Source organism: Adiantum capillus-veneris, chromosome 18 (genome assembly GCF_014529385.1).
Source record: "Adiantum capillus-veneris isolate H3 chromosome 18, ASM1452938v2, whole genome shotgun sequence".
Lineage (NCBI taxonomy): Eukaryota > Viridiplantae > Streptophyta > Polypodiopsida > Polypodiales > Pteridaceae > Adiantum > Adiantum capillus-veneris.
In genome coordinates, this window is record NC_140948.1 from 121695441 (window position 1) to 121719643 (window position 24203).

Consider the following 24203-nt stretch of genomic DNA (forward strand, 5'->3'; position numbering starts at 1 on the left):
TTCACTTTGTTTGTGATCATAGCATTCTCTCATTAAGAACGGAAGGCTCTCCCTTCCATAAGAACAAAAGGAACCTTGAGCACAATTCGGAGCACTCATCTTGAGCAACGCAAACATTCATTCCGATGCACCTAACATTGGTATCAGAGCTTTGGCAGTGTTCTGTATCACTCAAGGAAAGAACCACAAGAATCACAAGAAATTTTTTTGCTTGTTGCGGTCGCACGAACCAAAGTTCACTTGGGCGTGTTGATTCCTAATCGTGTTTTTGAAAGAGTGAGAGGAATCCCAGGAAAGAAGGGCTTGTCCAGCCTCCCCTTGTGTCTCTTTTCACTCATTGAGAGCGGAACGTGCACTTAGCTGCCCGCCAATCGACGTGAGGTGGGAAAAAGCAACCTTGGTGTGAGCGGAAGGCTGCCAAGGGGTGCGCCCGCGGAAAGGAGTAGAACTTGGGTGAAGAGAAGATCCTTCTCAAACACTGATTGCAAGCGAAAGAAAATCTCAAGAACCTCAAGAACGCAAGACCCCCAAGAACCCAAGTTCTCGTGAACTTAAGAACCCAAGACCACAAGAATCCACAAGAACCCACGACTTCAATGGATGGTCATCACTCGAAGCGGAATGGATACTTCGCTTGGAGGTGATGATCATGAGAGAGGCGAAGAAGAATTTTCCCCACCAGGAGTTTTTTTTGACCCTTCCCCATCTACGTCAAGGATTGCACTAACTCTTATGGAGGCTTTGGATCATATGTTTATGGAAAGGAAGTTAGAACACGAAGCAAGACATGCAGAACGAATGGTGGAAATGGAACGCAGACACCCAGAAAGAAAAGCAGAAATGGAGCGCAGACACCAAGAAAGAATGGCAGCCGCCGTCAAAAGAAAGAGCGACCAACACATGAAAGAGTTCTTGCTACTCTTTCTCAAGCTCAGACACAAATGCAAGAGATTCGGGAAAAGGAGACTCTCTCAGTCTCTTCTTCTTCAAAGTATGACACACATGATTTGCATGATGATGATTTGAATGACAATGATAAGCATGATGATTTGGATGATAATGATGAGCATGATGGTTTGCATGATCAAGATGTGATTTCTCATAAGCATGATGATTTGCATGATCAAGATGTGATTTCTCACAAGCATGATGAGTTGCATGAAGATGATGTGATTGTTCACAAGGATGATGTGTTAGTGGATGATGCTTTTTCTAGCGAAGCTAACCTCGTTGTAGATTCGATCAATCACAAAGAACCGATCTTCTTTCGAGTCGAGGTCCAAAGAATACCCACATGATGATTCGATCATTCAGGAAGAACCGATCTTGGCTCTCAAGCCTAGGTCCAAAGAACCCTTACAGGAAGTATTATGTGTTCGCATGATTGATACGCACGTATTGTTCGAGTGTTCCATTCGTGATCGTTTCCTGTATTTTAGTCAGCGTCTTTATGTGATCCCTTTTCCTAGGCATGACTTATTGTACGTTGAGCACGTTTCACTCATGAATGAGCACGAATGTATGTGGATTGTTCATGAAAAGCTGAAAAGTATGCATTCAAGGAAGTCACATTCCATGTCTCTTTCTTGGCATGACACATTTGTAGAAAGAGCACATGAAAGTATGACCACCAAGCATGGGCATTTTCGTTGTGAATTGCCAAAGTTGATTGCTTTAGATCATAAGAGGAAGATTCGATCTCGTTGTTTGCATGTGTTTGATGAACGGTTTGTCACTCCGCCTCTTTGTTCATCTACATTGCATGCACAGTCTTTGAGGAAGACGAGATTTTTTCCACTCACTTTACATGGAATAGGTATGTTCATGGTTTTGTGTTGGAAATGGTTTCAGGAATTTTCAGCCATGGAGATTCTTGAAGAAGAAAGAAGCATGACTCTCGACGAAGTTGAAGCATTGAAGGAGCCACAGAAGACTCTGTCGCTTTCGGCGCGGCCCAAAGAAGCAAGCGTTGCAGACCTTTATGAAGTTCAAGTATTGCATGACCTACGCATCAGAGTGGGCCGGCAAAGAGTCCCTTCCAGGATTCCGGATGCTATTGGCGATCTCCCTCGACGCCATACAGTTCGGTACCAGTACCTCACTTTGAAAAGGACGGGATGTCACGTGACACATCCAACCCTATGTATCCGTGGACAAGCTACAGCACAATCGGGGTTCAGTCATTCCAGTCAGTCTAGATTAGAAGTGATCTGGTACTTTTGTGAGTCTATTCGTAGACCGTGCATGCCCAGTCACTTAGTGTAGAGGCATATCCTCTGGTTGCACACAGCATGATCATCAGTATTTCCATCAGAATCCATTAGGGAAATTTTCCAGTGCATTTAGCCTGTTTTACCTATTTTTGATATTTTTCACTTATTATTTTTAAGTGGCTTTTGTTGGAAAGTAGGTAGGGCAAATTGAGTAAGTTTGTATATAAGCAAACTAGAGCTAGCACTATTTGGCAGAAGAGGCAACAGGAGCCAAGCTTAGCAGACAACTTCTCAACAAGACCCCTTGGCGGTTTTCCCCTCCAAGCAAGAAGAACCATCCCTCTAGCGTTTTCTCTAGAAGAACCATCATCGGAAAGTCCCTTGCCTTAAGCGTTTTTGCATTAGCAGATCCTCACCGCAAGCAAGCCCAAGCCTAGCGTTTTCAGCAGCCTGTAAACACCAGCGTTTTCAGCCCTGCCATCGCCAGCAGACCCCCCCATGATGATTAGCGTTTTTGGTCATAGCAGATTCAGCCCTAAAGAGTAGCAGATTCAGCCCGGAAGAAACCTCAGTTTTCAGTCCTTAAGAACCTCAGTTTTCAGCCCTTAAGAACCTCAGTTTTCAGCCCTAAACCTGCAGATTTTCTACGACAAAGATCATCAGAAAACAGCCCCCCAAAACAGCGTTTTTCGACAACAGCAGATTTCAGCCCATAGCGTTTTTGGACAGCAGATACCAGATTGCAGATTTCAGCCCTTAGGTCGACTTCGTCATCCCTGTCGTCATCGTCGACATAGCTTAGACTTGCATCAGTCTCATGCATACAGTTTGTACCAATTTGTGCAATCATAAGTAGACCACTCTCGCCGACGAGAGTGGGGCCTTCGGAGGAGGGTTTAACAACGTCTCTGGTGTCGTATCTCTCTTCTCTCTCTATCTCTCAGTCTCATACACTTGCACGCACAGTGTCCATTCACTTTGTTTGTGATCATAGCATTCTCTCATTAAGAACGGAAGGCTCTCCCTTCCATAAGAACAAAAGGAACCTTGAGTACAATTCGGAGCACTCATCTTGAGCAATTTCATTCCGCTGCACCTAACATAGGTAGACCGTAGACTCTAGAGTCTAGACGGTGTAGAGTGTAGATACTAGAAGGTAGACCGTAGAGAGGAGAGCTTGAGGGAAGAGGAGGCCCAAGGGTGCTTTTATAGCCTCCCAAGGGCCAAACCCCCCCAAAAAAAGTGGATGTTGGCTACAAATGAACGTTGAAAATGGTCATTTTTTTCAAATTTTGAATTTTTTGCCTACCATCCCCTTCTGTCCCCGGTCTGCCCCGATCCTCGGCAACGTACGACCCCGCCGGTCGGCGGATTTTCCGACCGTTCCCTTGCCGTCCTGGCCCGGTTTCGGTTGTTCCCCCCGTCCCTTGTAACTGTGGTGAAGACTCGTATGTCCCGATCCACCCACTTGTTGATCTGATCCCGAGTGGCGGTGACAAGGGTAGGCTGGGTAGCCGAATTGTTGAAATCATTCAACCATTCCCAGAGTCGATGGTAGGCAATGATTGTGCGTCCTCCATACAGCATAGTTGTGTAGATCCAACTTCTTCTCCTCAAGAAATTGTGTGAGGGCATAGTTGTTGGATGTTGTGTTGGCAGATGACAACGTAGCCACAGAAGTGGAAGGCGTTGGTGTCGCAGTTGACGTGGAGGCCGCCTTTTGGGATTGTTGTCCCTTTTGCTTCGAAGGCGTGCTGAGAGAATGGTCCCAAGGGTCAATAGATAAGATCTCAAGTCGCTGAAGAGGATCCCGTGGTAAGAGGTACCTAACACAAAGGGTTTGCTGCTGTCCTCTAAGAAAACGTAGGTATGAGGGGCTGAAAATAGCTGCAAGACAGAAAATTCAGTGTGCTCATAGTTGCCGATCGGTACCGGAACGTCTAGACCGCGTCCTTCAAGGATTCCTGGTGTTGAGGGCCTTGGAAAGGCTGAAAACAGAGAAAAAAACAGCAAGTAGAGCGTGTCCAGAATTGCCAATTACTTGCAGATACCTGACCAAAGTGAAAATCTGGTGGTTCCAGGCGATGGGAGAGGGTCCAGACTCCAGGCAAGTGTAGGCCGTTCCCGGATGATGCAAAGGCTCGGCGTTTTCTGAAAAGGCAGCAGCCAGAAAAAACGCCGATGTCCCCAGGAAACGCAAGTCTGGCTGAAAAACGCTAGGTAGATTTGGTGTAGATGGGGGCGATTTGTTGCAAGGAGGGGGTGCCTAGGCGAGGAGGTGCTGGGCGAAGCTTGTAGAGCCAAAAACGCTAAGGTCGGTGCTCCAAAAAATGCTAGGTCCCTTAAGGGCCATTCTCCGTGATGGATCAATGCAGAAGAGGTAGTGCTAGCTTTTGCCCTTGATCGCTGATGTTGTTGCAAGTTCCGGCGGTGAAAACCTGTTGGGTGATCAACGTTGCTGCTTTTTTGCCTAAATGTTGGAGTTTAGTGCTCCCCAAAACTGGTGACTGATACCATGTGAGAGTGAGCAACGGAGAGGGAGAGAGCCCAAAGCGTGCCAAAAGCGCTGGACGAAGAGAGAGGAGAGAGTGAAAATGCTAGAGAGTTTGAAACGCTACAAGCAAGCACTCTCAATACACAATGTGTTGAATACATAACCCCAAGCAGTCCTTTTATAGGATGTTGGGTTGAGGTAGGGCAAAATTGTGTAAATGGGTCAAAAATATAAAAGCCCATAAAATGGCTAAAATATGTGTGCACCCAGCCAGGCTCAAAAAATGACCGGCTGACACATGCTAAAGTGCCTGCCTGTGCAACCTACGTGATGTACAATGGGTGGCCAGCCCGGGAAGTCACTAGCCGTACAAGATGTTGAAGCAACGGTGGCGTAACTCTTAACACATGTCGTGGTCAACTATAAGCTTATGAAAGGAAGATTGGAATTTGTAACTAAAGGTCAACCGTCAGACGTCGAGAATCCTTGACAGGAATGTACAAATTCATGGGATTTGCGCGAGAATTTGACTCAACCCACAAGACCTCATTTGACACTTAGCCAAGGAGATACTCTACAACAAGAAGGTTGATGTTTCGAATGTTTCCAAACGAAACACACCTCCTATGTATATCCCAATAAAGGTGATAAAAGTCTAGAGCAACCTCTTGCCAAGAAAGCCAAAATTGCAGGAGGACTTGTTACCAGTATGTATGGCATATTTGTACCGGATGCGTCCAAAGAATTGTGTCTGACATATGGAGAAATCGGTGGCTTCAAGGTACTTATCTTCCTTGACCCATAAGCCAGCGAGAATCTTATCTTTCCAGAGTTCCTCAAGCAGATGGATTGTCACGTGACACATCCCAACCCTATGTGTCTGTGGACAAGCTACACCACAGCAGGGTTCAGTCAGTTTAGATTAGCAGTGATCTGGCACTTTTGTGAGTCTATTCGTAGACCGTGCATTCCCAGTCACTTAGCATAGATGCATATCCTCCGGTTGCACACAACATGATATCGGAATTCCCATCAGAATCCATTAGCATCGGTTAGGGGAATTTTCCAGTGCATTTAGCCTATTTTCCTATTTATTGGTATTTTCACTTATTATTTTTTAATGACTTTCCAACAAAAGTAGGTAGGGCAATTTTGCTAAGTTAATATATAAGCAAACCCAAGTTAGCACTTTCTGGCAGAAGAGGCAGCAGGAGCTTCCCGCTCAACAGGCAACTTCTCAGCAGTGCCCCCCTTAGCATCAAGATCCCTCGCCATCCATCTCCCATCTCTGGTGTTTCCCCCACAGCATTCAGCCTCGCCGTCAATTGGCATTGCCTAGCGACTTCCCATAGGCCATTCAGCCCAGCGTTTTCATTGCCAAAACAGCCCATTTTCAGCCAGCGTTTTTCATGCAAAAACACCAGAAAGACCTCAACAATTGTCGAGCGTTTCAGCCCCAATCACTAACGCAAGCCTATTGAAGTTTCAGCAGAGAGAAAAACTCAGAATTCAGCCTATAGAAAGGTAGCTGTCACAAAAGTACGGAAGCGTAAACTGACGTTTAATTGCACTTCAAATACTCAAGAGAATTAGAGAGAGAGAGAGAAAGCTTGACACTTCATTGGGGACCAGAAGATGGGCTGGTCCCCCCCCATAAAGAGAATATCTTTATTACTAAGGGAGAATCTTTACAAGCACAGGAATGGGGCGAAAGCCCGTCCTCTATTCTTTCTTTGCCTTTTTCTGCTTCTGACTGAGAGAGAGAGTAGAAGAAATGCTCTTTGACTACTGAGAGGATCTATCCTCTTCTGCGAGATTTTGGGAAGCTCTCGTAGGGGAGAGTCTACCTTCCACAAAACTCATCGGAAGCTCTAACGAATGAGGGTCTATCTTCCGCTAACTATGCCACTTTGGACGTAATCATTCCTGCAATTAACCAACCACAGAAACATGCAAAACACACACACACACACACACACACACACACACACACACACGCTTGCTGTAATTTTCTGCACATAACTAGAAATTGTTACCTGAGCGTGTTCCAATGCCAAATTGGAGGTCCTTTTCGCGATGGAAATGCTCCAAACTTGGTGTATGTGTAGAGTAGGTAGTGGGGAATGAGATTCTATTAAGACTTTGCTGAAATTCACCCTAATACAAGTGATTAAGGGCTGAAAACAGGGAATTTGCAGCAACTAGACAAGGGAGAAAGAGAGTTTTCTACTACTTTACGCGATGAAACTTCTCCCAAAGTTGCATGCAACCATGAGAGGCCTTGTTCTAGGTGATGGGTGCTCAGAGGCTCCACATACACCACAAGGTGTTGCTCTCAAGCTTCAATGGAGAGCTTCACTGCGTAGAGGGTGGTCAACTTGGGGGGGGGGGGGTAGTGCACTGCCAACCCGGCAAGAGGGGGAGGGGCTGCTCTCTTATAGCCTCCCAGAAGAGGGGGCGCTAGCATGAAGAGAGGGAGTGAGGGAGAGAGAGAGAGATTGCATTGCCAAGTGGCACACTTTAAAATTTTTTAAACCATTCAACTTTTGACTTTAAAAATCCTATGCTAGTTAATGAAATGTGCAATTAAGTGCACAACTGCACACATATATGCAACAAATGAAAACGTTAACTGCTCCCTAGCGCATTGCAGTGCCAGCAATGCTCTGGCATTACCTGTGCGCACTTGTCCGGCCATTTGGTCCAGCGCAAATTCACTTAAGAATACTTTTAACTAACTTATCCTGAGGCCGTAAAATAATCAGGCCTTAGGGTTATTATTCTAAGGACCCCATCTCATTCTTGTGCTTGCACTAGCGCGCGTAATTTTCTGAGCCTGAAATCTGAGGCTACTATCTACCCCTTTATTGAAGACCCGATTTCCCAATCACTAGGGCTTCAGGGTATTTTTCTGCTAGGGTCTCCCTGAGGTGCTCTGGCCCAAACTTGGGCGCACGTGAGGCCCCATAAATTGCTAGATGTGCACACAACTAATTAGATAATTCTTTTCTCGTAAATAAATTAATTATTTACAAAGTCTGACATAGTTACATCCCTCTTGGTTCTAAACAGTTGACCTCAACTGTAGAGCGTCAACATAACTGTGCAAGATGTTTGGGTAGTCCTTAAGATCGGACTCAGTCATCCACTTTGCATCTAAAGGAGTGTAATTCTTGAACTTGACTAAATACTTTCGATGTAGACTCGCCGACTTGAGTTGTCTGTCCAAGTGGTGTATTATCTGTTCAGGTTGAAGGATTTCCTTAGTCTCTTCGACTTTTGGAGGATCTTCTTGTACTTGCGCCACTGGAGGAGGTCCAGCATATGGTCGGAGGAGACTGACATGAAAAGCATTATGGATGCGCCAGTTAGAAGGCAAATCCAATCTGAAAGTCACGTCATTGACTTTATCTGTAATTTTGAAAGGGCCGTAAAATCTATGGGAAAGTTTAACAACTTTCCCTTTTCCGACCCGCTTTTTCAATCTAGCTTTCTCAAACCGAAGCAGGACATATTGTCCTTTTTCAAGATTGAGATTCCTTCTGTGCTTGTCTGCTTTTCTCTTCTGTTGCTCTTGAGTACGAAGAATCGCTTGCTTTACTTGTTGATGGGCAATATCAATATTGCGCACAAATTCATCTGCGGCGAAGATATTTTCTTTGGTAACCATAATAGGAAGTAAGAGTGGCTTCCCATAAATAATTTCGAAGGGAGCTTTACCAGTTGAGGAATGTATGGTATTATTATACGCAAACTCAACTATTGGTAAGTACTGTTCCCATTGGGATTGTCGTTCCGAAACATAGCACTTGAGGAGATCTAAACAGTGGCATTAGCGATTTCGCTTTGACCATCTGTTTGAGGATGATAAGCTGATGAAAAATCAAGCTTAGTTCCCAAGTTTTCGAACAATGCCTGCCAAAATAGACTAGTCATGCGGGGATCTCTATCGTTGACAATAGTCTTTGGCAATCCATGGTGTTTAAAAATTTGAGCTAGAAATATTATAGCCATGTGATCAGCTTTGATCGTCTTCTTTACTGGAAGACAATGTGCTTGCTTACTGAATCTGTCTACTATAGTCCAGATTGCATCATTTCCATTCTTGGATCTAGGAAGATCCGTAATAAAATCCATGGCAATACTTTCCCATGGCGTGTTAGACACAGGGAGCGGTTGAAGCTTGCCATAAACTTTATGTCTGTCATATTTTACTTTTTGGCAGACTAAACACTCACGTACATGTTTTTCAATGTCCGCACGGAGTGTTGGCCAAAAGAAATACCTTTCGAGGGCACTAGTGGTGGAAGCAATTCCCAGATGCTCGGCATAAGGAGAATTATGTGCTTCATCCATCACCTTCTGTCGTAAGGGCTGAGCTATGCATATTGCTTGTTGACGATAGAGCGTATTATCCCTAATGGAATAAGGTGGCCTTGAGTGACCAGCTTGAAGATCTGCCCAAATTGTGGCGAAGTCTGGATCTTGAGGATACATCTCGCTGAGAGATTCTAGTTCCTCATGATAAATTGTTGTTAGTGCATTGATCTTTGGACGCCTGGAGAGAGCATCTGCAACTGCATTCTTCGTTCCAGAAGTATGTAAAATCTGAAAATGGAACGTTGAAAGAAAGTTGGCCCATCTCATCTGCTTTTCTGATAACTTTCTCTGTGTGAGAAAGTAGCGAAGACTTTGATGATCTGTCTTGATAATAAAATCAGCTCCTAATAGATAGTGTTTCGAAATGGAAAGAGCATGAATTACTGCCATTAGCTCTTTCTCCTATATGGAGACATGCAACTCTGCATCTTTAAGGCACCGACTTTCATAGGCTATCGCGTGACCCTCTTGGTTCAAAACTGCTCCTACACAATCTCCAGATGCATCGCAGTATACCTCGAAAGGTTTGCGAAGATCAGGGACGGTGAGAACAGGTCCGTGACTGAGTAGATACTTCAAAAGCTTGTTTTTGTCCAGACCCCCAATGGAATGGAATCCGCTTCTTTGTCAGGTCATGGAGGGGACCTGCTATCGCGGCAAAAGCTCGAATGAAACGCTGAGTATAAGAACAGAGGCGAAGGAAACTTCGTACATCATGTACTGTAGTTGGCGTAGGCCATTCTACAACTGCTTGAATCTTATCAGGGTCCATTCTCACTTGATTGTGAGATACTATATGGCCCAAATAGTGGATTTCTTTTAGAAAGAACTCTCTTCTTAGCATTCACTTGATTGTGAGATACTATATGGCCCAAATAGTGGATTTCTTTTAGAAAGAACTCTCTTCTTAGCATTCACAAATAATTTGTGTTTGCGTAATTCTTCAAACACTAAGGCGAGATGCTTATAGTGTTCGTCTTCCGTCTCTGAGAATATTAAGACGTCATCAAAGAAAACGCCTGTGAAGCTTCTATATGAGTGGAAGATTCTATCCATCATTCTGTTGAATGTGGCTAGTGCATTAGCGAGTCCAAAAGGCATCACTAAGAATTCATACAACCCGAAGGTTGTTCTAAATGAAGTCTTATGCACATCCTGAGGAGCTATGCGGATTTGATGATAACCGCTCTTCAAGTCTATACGACTAAAGACACTTGCCCCTTGTAACTTGTCAAGAATGTCGTCAATCCGAGGGATTGGAAATCGATTCTTGATTGTGATCTTGTTTAGAGATCTATAGTCTATGCACATGCGGAATGTGCCATCCTTTTTCTGTACTAGCAAGACAGGTGAACAATATGGAGAAGTACTAGGCCTTATTAAGCCCTTCTCCCAAAGTTCGTTAACCTGCTTGAGAATTTCCTCTTGCTGCATTAGACTAACTCGATAAGGGGGCTGATTTGGAGGAGAACTTCCTGGGATCAAATCAATTGTATGATCCTCAGGTCGCGAAGGTGGGAGTTCATTTGGAAGTTCATCTGCAAAGCAATCTTGATAACTTTCTAATAACTTAATTCTTTTTTGCTCTAAAGAGGAAGAAAGTTGTGAAACAGACACATCTCTCTCTCTTGCAAAAATCAAGTACACTGAAACACACTTTTTCATTACTTTCTTGATGGCAATGTGATTGGCGATAGGGATATGCCAATCACTTGCATCTGCAAGTACAAGATACTCATTTTCTTTATGAGCAAAGGATAAGGTTTTCTGAACATAGTCAGGAATGGGATGCATCTTGTAGTGCCAAGGCATTCCCAAGATAACATTGCATCCTTCAAGTGAAGCTAGTAAGAAAGACGCTTGATCCTTGTAGTCGTCGACCTTAAGATTCAACTTCCCTATGATTGGAGTAGAGTTTGAGTTCTGCCCTTTGAAAGCAGATTGTGCTTGAATAGAAACTCCAAAACGATTGGGCTGGAAGTTCAGGTCATCAGCTAGCTTGGTAGAGATGAAGTTGTCTGTACTACCAGGGTCAAACAAAATAAGAGCCCGTTGGTTGTTGATACTACCCCATGCTTTGAGAAGAGCTCTTTCTTTTCCATCCTGGGTTGTATTTCCCTGTACATCTGGGACTGCATTGGAAGAGGGTGGTTGTGGAGGTTTGGTAGGACAGTCACCCTTCATACGACCAACTTGTCCACACTTGAAGCATCTTCCTTCACTAATGTAGGTTCGCAACTCAGCAGGAGAGAGATATCTCCCTTTCTTGGGCTGATTTGGCTTTGCTTCCGCTTCGGAGGCGGTTCTTTTCTTCTTTTGAGAAGAAGAAGTAGAGGTAGGCTGCTCATGGAGAGCCTTCTGCTTGGTATGGTAAGTGCTTTGCTCCATCTTCCTGGGAGTACCCTTGTCATGTATTCCATCAGCTATGCGGGCTGATTCCATAAGTATCTGCAAGTTACCTCGAGGGTAAAGCTTCATAGCCTTTTGCAAGGCTTCATGCAATCCTGCTTCAAACTTGCGCATCTTTTCCGAATCGTCAATCTTCTTGAATGGAGTGACTTTCAAGAGAACGTCCCAAAACCTATTCACATAGCGTGGAACAGTTTCGTTCTCCGATTGTGAAAGTCGATCCCATTCTTTCTTTACCTCTTCCTCATAGTCTGGATGAAGGAACTGTGCGTAGAACTCCTTCTTGAAAGCAGTCCAATCTTGGGGTTTGCGATGTTCCAGGATAAGGGTTAACCACCAACTGCTGGCGGTGCCTTTCAGGTACATACTGACATGGCGAAGCTTGGATCTTTCTTTAAAATTCCCTTCAGCAAACGCAACTTCGAATTGGCGGATGAAAGCCAAAGCTTTGTCATTATCACGCCGTCCATTGTAGGTGTCGAATTTCACATCTTTGTCTCTCGACTTGAATGTTTTCTGCCTGTGGTGCTTCTTCTTATGGTGCTCCTTCTTTCTATGCTTAGACTCCTTATGGACAGGAGTCTTTTCCCTTGAATGCACTTCTTGCTGCGACGGATCGTCAAGAAACATGTCTTCCGGAGCAACGATGTCATCCAGATCCTTCATGAAAGAGAACTGAGGGGAATCAGGGGGATCCTGCTCTTGAACCTTTGGGTTAAACCGCACATGACGTTCTGGAGGCTTCCTGTGCCTCTCGTGCATGCGGGAGGTTCCAATCAAAGGATCTTTCCTTGGTTCTGGCGCCTTTGGGTTCTGCTGGATTTCTCCCGACCCCATCGGCATTTTCTCCTTCCCTTTCTCAAGAGTATGGAGAATCTTTTGGACTTCTGGATGGGAGAGAGCTTTTTGCAACTTTCCACCTGCTCTTGTAGGAGAGAGAACTCTATCTTGCGTCCTCCCATTTCTGCAGTCTGCCAAGAGTCGTCAATCCCTTAAGGAAGAGAGAGATGACCTTGCTCTGATACCACTGTCACAAAAATACGGAAGCGTAAACTGACGTTTAATTGCACTTCAAATACTCGAGAGAATTAGAGAGAGAGAGAAAGTTTGACACTTCATTGGGGACCAGAAGATGGGCTGGCCCCCCCCCATAAAGAGAATATCTTTATTACTAAGGGAGAATCTTTACAAGCACAGGAACGGGGCGAAAGCCCGTCCTCTATTCTTTCTTGGCCTTTTTCTGCTTTTGATTGAGAGAGTAGAAGAACTGCTCTTTGACTACTGAGAGGATCTATCCTCTTCTGCGAGATTTTGGGAAGCTCTCGTAGGGGAGAGTCTACCTTCCACAAAACTCATCGCAAGCCCTCACGAATGAGGGTCTATCTTCCGCTAACTGTGCCACTTTGGACGTAATCATTCCTGCAGTTAACCAACCACAGAAACATGCAAAACACACACACACGCTTGCTGTAATTTTCTGCACATAACTAGAAATTGTTACCTGAGCGTGTTCCAATGCCAAATTGGAGGTCCTTTTCGCGATGGAAATGCTCCAAACTTGGTGTATGTGTAGAGTAGGTAGTGGGGAATGAGATTCTATTAAGACTTTACTGAAATTCACCCTAATACAAGTGATTAGGGGCTGAAAACAGGGAATTTGCAGCAACTAGACAAGGGAGAAAGAGAGTTTTCTACTACTTCACGCGATGAAACTTCTCCCAAAGCTGCATGCAACCATGAGAGGCCTTGTTCTAGGTGATGGGTGCTCAGAGGCTCCACATACACCACAAGGTGTTGCTCTCAAGCTTCAATGGAGAGCTTCACTGCGTAGAGGGTGGTCAACTTGGGGGGGGGGGGGGGGGGGGGGGGGGGGGGGGTAGTGCACTGCCAACCCGGCAAGAGGGGGAGGGGCTGCTCTCTTATAGCCTCCCAGAAGAGGGGGCGCTAGCATGAAGAGAGGCAGTGAGGGAGAGAGAGAGATTGCATTGCCAAGTGGCACACTTACTTTAAAAAATTTTAAACCATTCAACTTTTGACTTTAAAAATCCTATGCTAGTTAATGAAATGTGCAATTAAGTGCACAACTGCACACATAGATGCAACAAATGAAAACGTTAACTGCTCCCTAGCGCATTGCCGTGCCAGCAATGCTCTGGCATTACCTGTGCGCACTTGTCCGACCATTTGGTCCAACGCAAATTCACTTAAGAATACTTTTAACTAACTTATCCTAAGGCCGTAAAATAATCAGGCCTTAGGGTTATTATTCTAAGGACCCCATCTCATTCCTGTGCTTGCACTAGCGCGCGTAATTTTCTGAGCCTGAAATCTGAGGCTACTATCTACCCCTTTATTGAAGACCCGATTTCCCAATCACTAGGGCTTCATGGTATTTTTCTGCTAGGGTCTCCCTGAGGTGCTCTGGCCCAAACTTGGGCGCACTTGAGGCCCCAGAAACTGCTAGATCTATTCTGATGTGTACACAACTAATTAGATAATTCTTTTCTCGTAAATAAATTAATTATTTACAAAGTCTGACATAGTTACAGTAGCAGATTCAGTCCCTCATGGTTGCAGAAGATCCCCAAGTTCAGCCCGAAAAACGCAGCCAAAAACAGAGAATTTCAGCCACCAAACAGTCCCTAAAATCAGCAGATAAAGGATCTCAGATTTCAGCCATCGAGTCGCCGTCGTCATCATCGGCATAGTCCAACTTGCATCAGTCCATTGCATATGCATTGTACACCTTTGTGCAATCAAAGAATAGACCACTCTCGCCGACGAGAGTGGGGCCTTCGGAGGAGGGTTTTACAACCTCTCGGTGTCGTATCTCTTCTCTCTCCTCTCAGTCTCATTCACTTGCACGCACAATATCCACTCACTTTGTTCGTGACCACAACACTCTACAAGACGGAAAGCTCTCTCTTTCCCTAAGAACTAAAAGGAACCTTGAGCAATAAAGATCACTAATCTTGTGAAAATACAACATTCATTCCGCTGCACCTTACATGGACTTTGAATATGATCAGTTTGTTGGAGAACTAGAGGCTGAGCTAGCCACAAGGCAATTAGTAAAGTTGTCCCCTTTCTTGGTGCTCTTCCGGTCACCATCCAAGGGTACCATGGCAATGCGGAATTCCACACATGAAGTTAGGGCATTGTGAGGCTCATTTGGGCATGTCTTGGCATGACAAGAACAATGCTACCATTCAGATCTAGAACCGAACCATCACTTTGGTGCAGAATGGAACGTCAGTGGTCCTTCGAGTTCGACTGATTGAGACAAACCCGTAATGATTTTAATTTTGCTTTGTATAGAATTTGTCTTTTTTAAACTTGTCTTGGTGCCGATTGAGTATGCTTGATTGTCACTTTAATGCTAATTTCAATGCTGTTTGAAAAACCTTTGGATAATGTTGAGTGCAGTTAGTTGTATATGGCCTCTAAACGATGCCTGTTGCGGTTTGGGAAGCATTTAGTTGTAAATGGAAACCGCCGAGAGACGCACGCTGGGGTATGGGAAGCATTGAGTTGTATATCTAGCCTCTTAATATTTCATGGCGCAGCCTTCGGTTCTAGGGGGAGTATTCATGGGGGAGTTTATGTCTTTATGTCTTGTGATTACATTTGGAATTATCTGTGTTGCATTGTGATTTTGTGAAACATATGAATCTGGTGCGTGGGGGGCCAATCTCTGGCATTCTAGTGTTGAGGAAGCAGAGTAGAGTCGAGAGACTTGTACCTTGTTGAAGCAATATAAAAGAAATACCGAAAGGGGTGCTAAGGTGTTGGGGCTAGTGTTTTTGGAAGTGGAACTCCACCACTCCATGTTTTTGCGGATGGGGGCTTGCATAGTCACAGGGGACGCCCATTTTTGGGCTACCCGTCCCCACTTGCCGTCCCACCCTCTTTTCGACACTAAAAATCCATTTGAGCCCCGTCCCCCCTCCCCACTCCTCAGGACGCGTCCCTTGTGACTATGATGGGGAGGCATCGAATAGGGTAGCAAGGGCTATCATAGGGAGAATGTATCTATCCATCACCTCCTCATTGTGCATGGTTCACTACCTCAACAAACTTCTCAAGGACATAGGGGCTTTGTCATCGATTGCACCTACCATTGACGAGGCCAATCATTTGGTTTCTTCGTCCTCAACCACCAAAAAGTACGGCATGAGTCCTCAAAGAGGAGCACTCTCTTCCTCCTCAGGTATTTAGAGTCAAGATTTTTCCTGGTTAGTCCCTTGTCCAATTGTGGTGGAGCATTGAAAATGCGTTTTCTTAGTCCTTCGTATGCTAGATTCTTTGACAACAACTGAAAGAGATTGTAGAGCAGGGGCCAATGCCGCTGCATGGTGAGAGATGCTGAAGACCCTTGATGCTATGGTGAGGCCCATTGTTCATTGGCTGCGGATCATTGATGCCATGCAACCATGCATCGACAAAGTTTGCGTAGCCATGAATCGGATGATCAAGATGCTCGAGGAGCTTGTGGAGGACCAAAATGAATGTGAGGAAATAAAGTCATTGTGTGTCAAGGTGGAATGCCTAGCAATGTCATAGTCACAAGGGATGTGTCCCAAGGAGTGGGGACGGGGCTGAAATGGATTTTTAGTGTAAAAAAAAGGGCGGTACGGGGACGGGAAGCCCAAAAATGGGCGTCCCCTGTGACTTTGCCTAGCATTCTCATCTACAACCAACGACGTACGTGGCCGACCCCAAATTTCAAGGAAACCGTCAAGAGAATGACAAGGAGGTGTGCAATGGATAGTGTATTTCGTGGAGCGCCTGTGCCTTGTGTTTGATCCTTCCACCAGGCGCAGGGTTAGAGATCAACCTGATCTCGCCTTCACTTTCCCAAAAAATCCATTTTTTTTTTCTTCGCGATTCGTTACACTAACCCTGTTCTTTCACTTTTGGTGTGCCATGTGCATTTTGTTTGGCGAGCAGTATGTATGCTATTCCAAGCTAGGTTTTGTGACTTGGGGGAGATTCACTTGGCTTCAGGAGTAGATGCATGACATATGCCTCCATTTATGTGTTCTTCCTCGCATTTCTCGTGGGTTTTAGACTCAGTGTCTTATGCTGATGTGGCATATTTTTTAGTGTCAATCCTAAATTGGGGAGCCCCCTCTTTATAAGACTCTAGATCACTGATATCACCATATAAAAGGACCCCTGACCTCTCTTCTGTATTAGAAGTCTCTTTAGTTATTGAATTATTGCTCTTAGGTTGTTCTCTCTTATTCTCTTCCAATCACATTGTGTTTCTCTCCTCTCTCATGTGCTCATTTATTCGTTCCTTCACGAGCCACCTCCTCTCCCCTCTATCCCACGCTAATATACTTTTGGATAATGAATGGTCTCTCTGTAAGTCCTCCATACCTCTTTTTACACATTGAATTCCTCAAGTTTGGCTCGTTGTTTCCTTTATGCTTGTTTCTTGGAATATGTTTAAGATGTTTTTAATTTAAATTGGGGACTGATGCTAGCGTGGCTGCAAGTTGCAATGTGCATTCCAGGTTTCCTTGCATGCTAGCTTTGAGACACTAAAACATTCATCTTGGTTTTGTGTTTAATTGTTTTATTTTATTACCTGCTAGCTCTGAATTCTCTCAAGAAGCATTATTAGCCATCTGAAGGTGATTGTTTGTTTCTTGCAACACCGCACATCCTTGTCAGAGTGTAGGTCTGCAGCATATGACTTTTCTTCTTTTCTCTGTGGATGCATTAAACCGTACTTATATTCCACGTATGGCCTAGAATTTATTTAGGGAGGTATGTGCATTTTGTACAGTATGTTTGCCTAACTGAGCATTTTTAAAAGAACTGTTATACAAATTGCTTTCTTGAAACTTTCTTTTTGCAGAAAACATCATGGAAAGCAGTATTACCACTTGCATATCAAAGCTTTGGGGTTGTTTACGGAGATTTAAGCACTTCTCCCCTTTATGTGTACAAGAGCACATTTTTTGGAAGCAAAGTACGACTCTCTGATAGTGATGCAGAAATCATGGGTGTGCTATCCTTCATATTTTGGACCATCACGTTGATCCCTGCTTTAAAGTATGTCTTTATCGTGCTGAGAGCTGATGATAATGGCGAAGGTAAGATAGTAAATGCTTTTTCTATGTCTGCATGCCTAAAACAGGCATGACCCTCGTTCTTGGTCCATTAGTTTACACAAGGCTATGCCAAGCCACTCGGTCTGCAAAGACTAAATATTTTCTGCACTTACGAATGGGACTCAATCTAAAATCACTTTGCTGAGAGGCTAAAGCAGCCACTCTTATGCAAAAAGGAAATTTATTGTTCATGTATTGTGATATGACAGTTGGGACATCTAGTAATTTAGCCTTCCAGAAGACTTGAATGTATTCTTAAGCTGGTATCAGCAGTGTATTATAACTATTAGTGAGTCTCAGTGGATTAGCCAGGCCAAGAGAAGCTGACTAGCTCTTGTTGAATTTAAGCATAGCATGATTTGAACCCATAATTTTGCATAGGTTGAAAATAATTGCATTCAAACACCTGTAGGTGGGACATTTGCTCTATACTCGCTGCTCTGTAGGCATGCCAAAATAGGTCTGTTACCTAATCAACAGGCGTTAGATGAGGAGTTGTCAACATACAGCTTAGAACCACCTCCAGCAACACGAAGCTCCCACATCATCAAAACATTCTTAGAGGGCCATCAACGCTTGCGTAGTGGGGTTCTCATTGCAGTCTTACTTGGCACATGTATGGTGATTGGTGACGGTATACTGACTCCTACTATTTCTGGTATGTGAGCGCAACTTTCAATATTGCTGAGCATGAAGCAGAAAGTATACGTGGGATGCACCATCGCTACTAACAAAGTTTTATTTTTGGACTTGCAGTTCTGTCAGCAGTCTCAGGCCTTACAGTGAAAGCGAGGGATCTTCATGAGAGTAAGTGTTATTCAGAGTTCTGGTGCTCACATTCAAACTATCTCAATCCTCTCCCCAGTTTCTTATCGGTTGTCTGAGATTATATTACCTTGACCCTCCTGAGAGAATGGGCATAATTCTGCGTGAAAGTTTTTCCAGTTTTTACTTTCTGCAAGGCATTTTGGAGATATCTGAAACTTACTTATCTGAAACTTACTTAACAAAAGACAGATTGCAGATGAATTATTCATAAAGTTTCTGATGGAGACTCTGTGCTCAATCCATCATGGTTTATCGTCTTAAATTGGAACCGGGTGTGCAACAGTACTAAACATCTGGGCCTAGCTTGTCCTTGAAAGAGGAAGGTCAATGTATGCTTCAGTTTTCCGCTTTCTCTCTCTAAACCACTTTCCAAAAATAAAGCACTTTTCAACAACTTGTTCACATGTAATGTTGTTTTCTCCCAAATAATGATCCATATGTCATCAAGGAAATTGTCGAACGTATGTTATAGGGTTTTTTTTTGAACAGTAATGGCATCCATGTTCTTGTTGTCGGAACGTTATATTATTTGTCTTTACTTACCAGATCAATGTACAATGTACAATGGGGAATCCACCATGATTGACAAAGATGCTAGTATTTTTTTAGTCATAAATCTTTGGCATCTTCTATCTTGTGATGACAAGTAGGTTCCAAGAGTGATTGTTTCTAGGCATCAAAGCGTTGACTGCTTTGATAATGTCACAATCAAGCTGGCCTTTTAGGTAATTAAGAAGTTTGTTAATCTTCTACATTTTTAGGTAATGAAGTGCTTTGGTTGTGTTGCTAAATGGTTGATGCTGCATGCTATTATTGATGGTAGATGCACTTTATTTGAGACCTCTTTTAAGGTGAAAAGCCGTAGGTCACCAAAGTTACAAGAGTAGGTTTGCGACAGGGGTACAGAAGAGCGAAGGAAAACTAGGAAGTGCCAGGTCACAAAGCACAAAAACTATTGTAGTCAGTGGATGGGGTATAGTTACTTAGCTGATAGTCACACAACTGATTCCTATCGTTTTTGCTTGCCATGAGGATGGCTAGCAAGGCAACATGTGCGTAAAAGCCTGAAATTTGGCAGTGCAAATTTTGAGCAATTGTGTTTTGCCTTTTTTCTTCCTTTTGGGCTCTGTGCCTAAAATGGGGGAAACACAGGTACAAGCATAGGTTTGTGAGAGTATACAATTCCGATTGTATTATTTTACTCAGCTCAGTTTTTTCACTGAGAGCATACAACAATCAAGTGTTTTGCACAAAAATATGACTAAGCTAGTTCCACTGAGAGCGTACAACACCTATTGTGCTTTTCTCCTCAGCTCAGTTAGTTTCAAGCATGTCTTTCCCGTGAGCTTGGACTTTTTCCTTGGATAAAGGAGAAGTTTTGGTATGGCAAATTACTCCGCTTTTAGTTTATAAGATTTTAATTGGGCTGCACCACCCAAAGTAGAAAAACTCGCTGTGTTTTCTGGAATAAAAGCTCTGTGGAACAGTTTATATCGACACCAAGTTATCTACCACACTATTGGATATCATAGACATTAGTGGGAATTTTATAGGATGTGTGTAATTTATGATCAAACGGATTGCATTTTGAATGGTTTGTCTTGCTTTTGTATTCTAATATACTTTTGTGAAGTTGTCTGATACCTGTCTTACCTATTTAACTGCAAGAAGTGCATATAGGACTAGATATGTTCTCCAACACTCTAATTGGCAAGTAGCTATAGATAAAGTAATGGATGTATTGCAGTTCGTCTTTTCATAATGTCCCTTCAATGCAGGTGAAAGGTGTGGATTTTCTAGGCGGTTTGATAATCGTTGGTTTTATCTGTTTCTGCAGATTATGTGCTACTTCTTGCTTGTGCAGTCTTGGTGGGGCTATTTGCTCTGCAGCACTATGGCACTCGTAAAGTTGGCTTTATGTTTGCTCCTATTGTCATATCATGGCTTTTCTGTATTAGCAGCATTGGAGTCTACAATATTTTCAGATGGAACAAGGGTGTCATAAAAGCTTTGTCACCATACTATATGTACAAGTTTCTGCAGAAGACGGGAAAAGAGGGTTGGATTTCCCTAGGTGGTGTTGTGCTGTGCATAACAGGCAAGGTTCACAACATCTGTTATTAAATCTCTGCTGTCATTCTAGGTCATTTAGATCTGTTTTGAGTCTCCCTCGTGCTCATAAAGTTTTGGAATGGTCTGGGTTATAAATAATCAATAGAGTGTTGAGTACGTACTGATCGGTCCTAGCTGTATATTAAATTTGTAAGCACGTTATAATCACCGAATTCTTTCTTTGCTACTAGCATCACCTTTGCTTGACTAAACCTTGTTGTCACCGATTGCAAGAATTCAATTTCTGTTACTGAATGTGACCACAGGTGCAGAGGCTATGTATGCAGACTTGGGACACTTTTCACAGTGCTCAATCAAGGTACGACAAGTGGAGGCATGATTAAACTTGCAATTGGCACAAAGAGATCTCATCAATTTTATACATGTATTTTCAGGTCGCGTTTACCTGTGCAGTGTACCCTTGTTTGACTCTTGCCTATATGGGCCAAGCAGCATTCTTGTCAAGACACCCTTCAGACATAGAACGCAGCTTCTACATGTCCATTCCTAGTAAGAGACTCCCACTCCCCCCCCCCCCCCCCCCCTCTCCTGGGCGGTCCCCCAAACCACCACCACCAAAAACACACCATCATGTTGCATATGTGTGCTCTCATGTGATGTTCTCTATTTCTGGTAAACCCTCTTGGATTATGCTGGTGAACTAACAGTCAAAGCTTGTAGGACCTGTGTTCTGGCCAGTATTTGTTGTGGCCACTCTTGCCTCTGTGGTTGGGAGTCAAGCTGTCATATCGGCAACCTTCTCAATTATCAAACAAGCGCAAGCCCTGGGCTGCTTTCCACGTGTCAAAGTGATGCATACATCTAACCACATTTGTGGTCAGATTTACATTCCTGAGGTGAACTGGATCCTTATGGTCCTGTGTCTAGCCATCACAGTTGGATTTAGAGATACTATCATGATCGGCAATGCCTATGGTGAGCCTTTGGACGCAGCAATAAATGTGTAGTGCTACAGTTATCTTTCTTAATTATGCGAATTGCGGTCTTGCTCTTAGTATGTTTACAACGTGTTTATGAGATCGGCCTCCTAAAATCTTGTTATGTCCTCAGGTGTCGCTGTCATCACAGTCATGCTTGTTACAACATGCCTTATGTCAGTAGTAATGGTTATTGTTTGGCAAAAGAGTGTCCTTTTGGCTCTAGCTTTCTTGCTGTTCTTTGGAGCTATCGAATGTTTGTATTTCTCAGCCTCATTGACCAAAGTACGAGAAGGTGGTTGGGTTCCTCTTGCTTTCTCCATATTATTCATGGCCATCATGTACATATGGCATTATGGGTTCCGCAAGAAATACGAGTTTGACTTACAGAATAAAGTCTCTATGAAGTGGCTGCTGACACTAGGCCCAAGCCTTGGGATCGTTCGAGTACCAGGCTTAGGACTCATCTACACTGATTTGGTTACAGGCGTTCCTCCCATATTTTCTCATTTTGTAACAAATCTACCTGCTTTTCACAAGGTTCTGGTGTTTGTGTGTGTCAAATATGTACCAGTTCCATTTGTTCCCTTGGAGGAGCGGTGCCTTATAGGTCGCATTGGGCCTAAGGAGTTCCGTATGTTCAGGTGCATTGTGCGATTCGGCTACAAAGATGTACAAAGAGATAACCATGATTTTGAAAATCAGCTGGTAATGAAAATTGGGGAGTTCATCAGGACGGAAGCCGAAGACCAGGAAGCGCTTTTGGGCAATGAGCTTACTTTGGATGGCCGGTTAGCAGTTATTGGGTTGCCAACGCAGCAGAGCTTGAAGATAGTCTCATTGGACAATGATTCTAGTGAGGACTCGTTATCGGGCTTTTCTTATAGTAAGTCTCCTACTATGCAAAGCATTCATAGTCTAGAAGAATCACATTCTTCTCACTCTAAATGCAGAAAGAAGGTTAGATTTGAGTTGCCAGAGACACCTAACATTGATCCAGCTGTGAGAAGAGAGCTTATTGAGCTGATTGAAGCCCAAGAGGCAGGAGTTGCATACATGTTGGGCCACTCGTATGTCAAGGCCAAAAAGGACTCCTCTCTGATAAAGAAGTTTGTGATTGATGTAGTTTACAATTTCTTGCGAAACAATTGTCGTGGACCCACGGCGGCCTTGAGCATTCCTCATCTCTCTTTGATAGAGGTAGGCATGGTGTATCGTGTATGAGGTCAAAAGCGCAAGGTGAAAGCATACAAAAACTTTGAATCCTGCTGTATTTAGGGTGGTTGCACAAGAGTGATATAACAACCACTTGTATATTTTGTTGTATTTTGGATTGCCACCATTTGCTGGTGATATTTGTTGTGGAACTTGCATACATAAAGAGAACAAAGTATACAAATTCACGTGCGTTGCTTTTTGAACCTATACAAATTCTAGAGAGGTCCGTGGCCCTCTCTCTCTCTCTCTCTCTCTCTCTCTCTCTCTCTCTCTCTCTCTCTCTCTCTCTCTCTCTCTCTCTCGATCCCAACAAGCCGCCCATTTTTCTGCTTAGTTTTTGCTTGACTCACATCGACCAACTTAGGACCCCATAGTTTATATCTTTGTTTTGTACTGTTGTTAGGTTATTTTGTTACTCTGACCTTGTATCAGATCCACCACTTTGTAACTTTTGGGTCTCATAGGTCATTATGGCCTTTTGAAGACGTTAATATAACATTTCATTTCATTTCATCTCTCTCTCTCTCTCTCTCTCTCTCTCTCTCTCTCTCTCTATATATATATATATATATATATATATATATATATATATATATATATATATATATATATATATATATATATATATATATACGTACACGCATGCGTGCACGGACACATTTTTTTGGCGAATCACTCGTGAATTACTAGTAGGAAATTTCTAAACCCACGAAGTATATCATGGACAAGATATGCCAAAGTTCTTTATGCGCGAAGGCATGGTCAAAAGCACATCTGAGAAAAGGGCACACATACAGATAGACAATCATAAAGAGATTGATGCAAAGATTATCTGAAAAGGAAAAAGGTTTGAATCGGTGACTCACCAAAAAGACACCAATTCTCGATTGCCAAATCACATGGCCCAATACTGGAGCCAATCAAGGAAAGGTCTATACTATATTTGAGAGGAGCAAGAATGTCGAACAACAAAAAAATGTCTGCCAAAAGATACAAGGGAAACTACTTGAAGAAGCCTTGCTATATGATCCAACACATTGCTAGTATAGTTCCATTATAGGTTAGTTGTTCGATAGATGCACCACAAATGCAATAAAGAGAGGATGTCACATGGCACCTTGCTAGAAAAGACCCAATCGAAAGAATGTAAGCAAGCACCACCATAGAAAGTAAACATTTTAAGGGCATCTTAGTGTTCCACATCATGCCGAGTTTTTTTCTCCACTAGACAAAGGCTTATGCATCTTTCAAATTCTATTTGCATACTTGTGAACCCATGGTCTAGGAAGAAGGAGGTGTAAAATGAATGCACAAAGAGTTGAGGCAGATGTAAAGGACCACGAGTAGGGGTGACCTAGCCAATCCTTCTAACTAATCTAGAGGAGGAAAAGGCTCAAATGGTGCTAACAAATTTTCAATCTTTCGCCATAAAGGATGATTATGATAGCCTGGACCAAATTTTGCACAAGCATCTACAAAAGATAGT

The 24203-nt window shown here is 43.4% G+C and overlaps 1 protein-coding gene across 5 annotated transcripts in view; it reads left to right on the forward strand.

Moving 5' to 3' along the window:
• LOC147436320 (potassium transporter 1-like) overlaps positions 1–22930 on the forward strand; it is a 33077-nt gene extending 10147 nt beyond the window's left edge. For all 5 annotated transcript variants that reach the window (XM_086489242.1, XM_086489240.1, XM_086489245.1 and 2 more), the window contains 8 exons: positions 17366–17603; positions 18034–18279; positions 18378–18428; positions 20287–20547; positions 20828–20880; positions 20957–21071; positions 21243–21497; positions 21633–22930. In XM_086489242.1, coding sequence (XP_086345368.1) covers positions 17366–17603; positions 18034–18279; positions 18378–18428; positions 20287–20547; positions 20828–20880; positions 20957–21071; positions 21243–21497; positions 21633–22723 — 2310 coding nt within the window. In that variant the 3' untranslated portion in view covers positions 22724–22930. The remainder of the gene's footprint in view (positions 1–17365; positions 17604–18033; positions 18280–18377; positions 18429–20286; positions 20548–20827; positions 20881–20956; positions 21072–21242; positions 21498–21632) is intronic.
• Positions 22931–24203: the final 1273 nt, after the last annotated feature.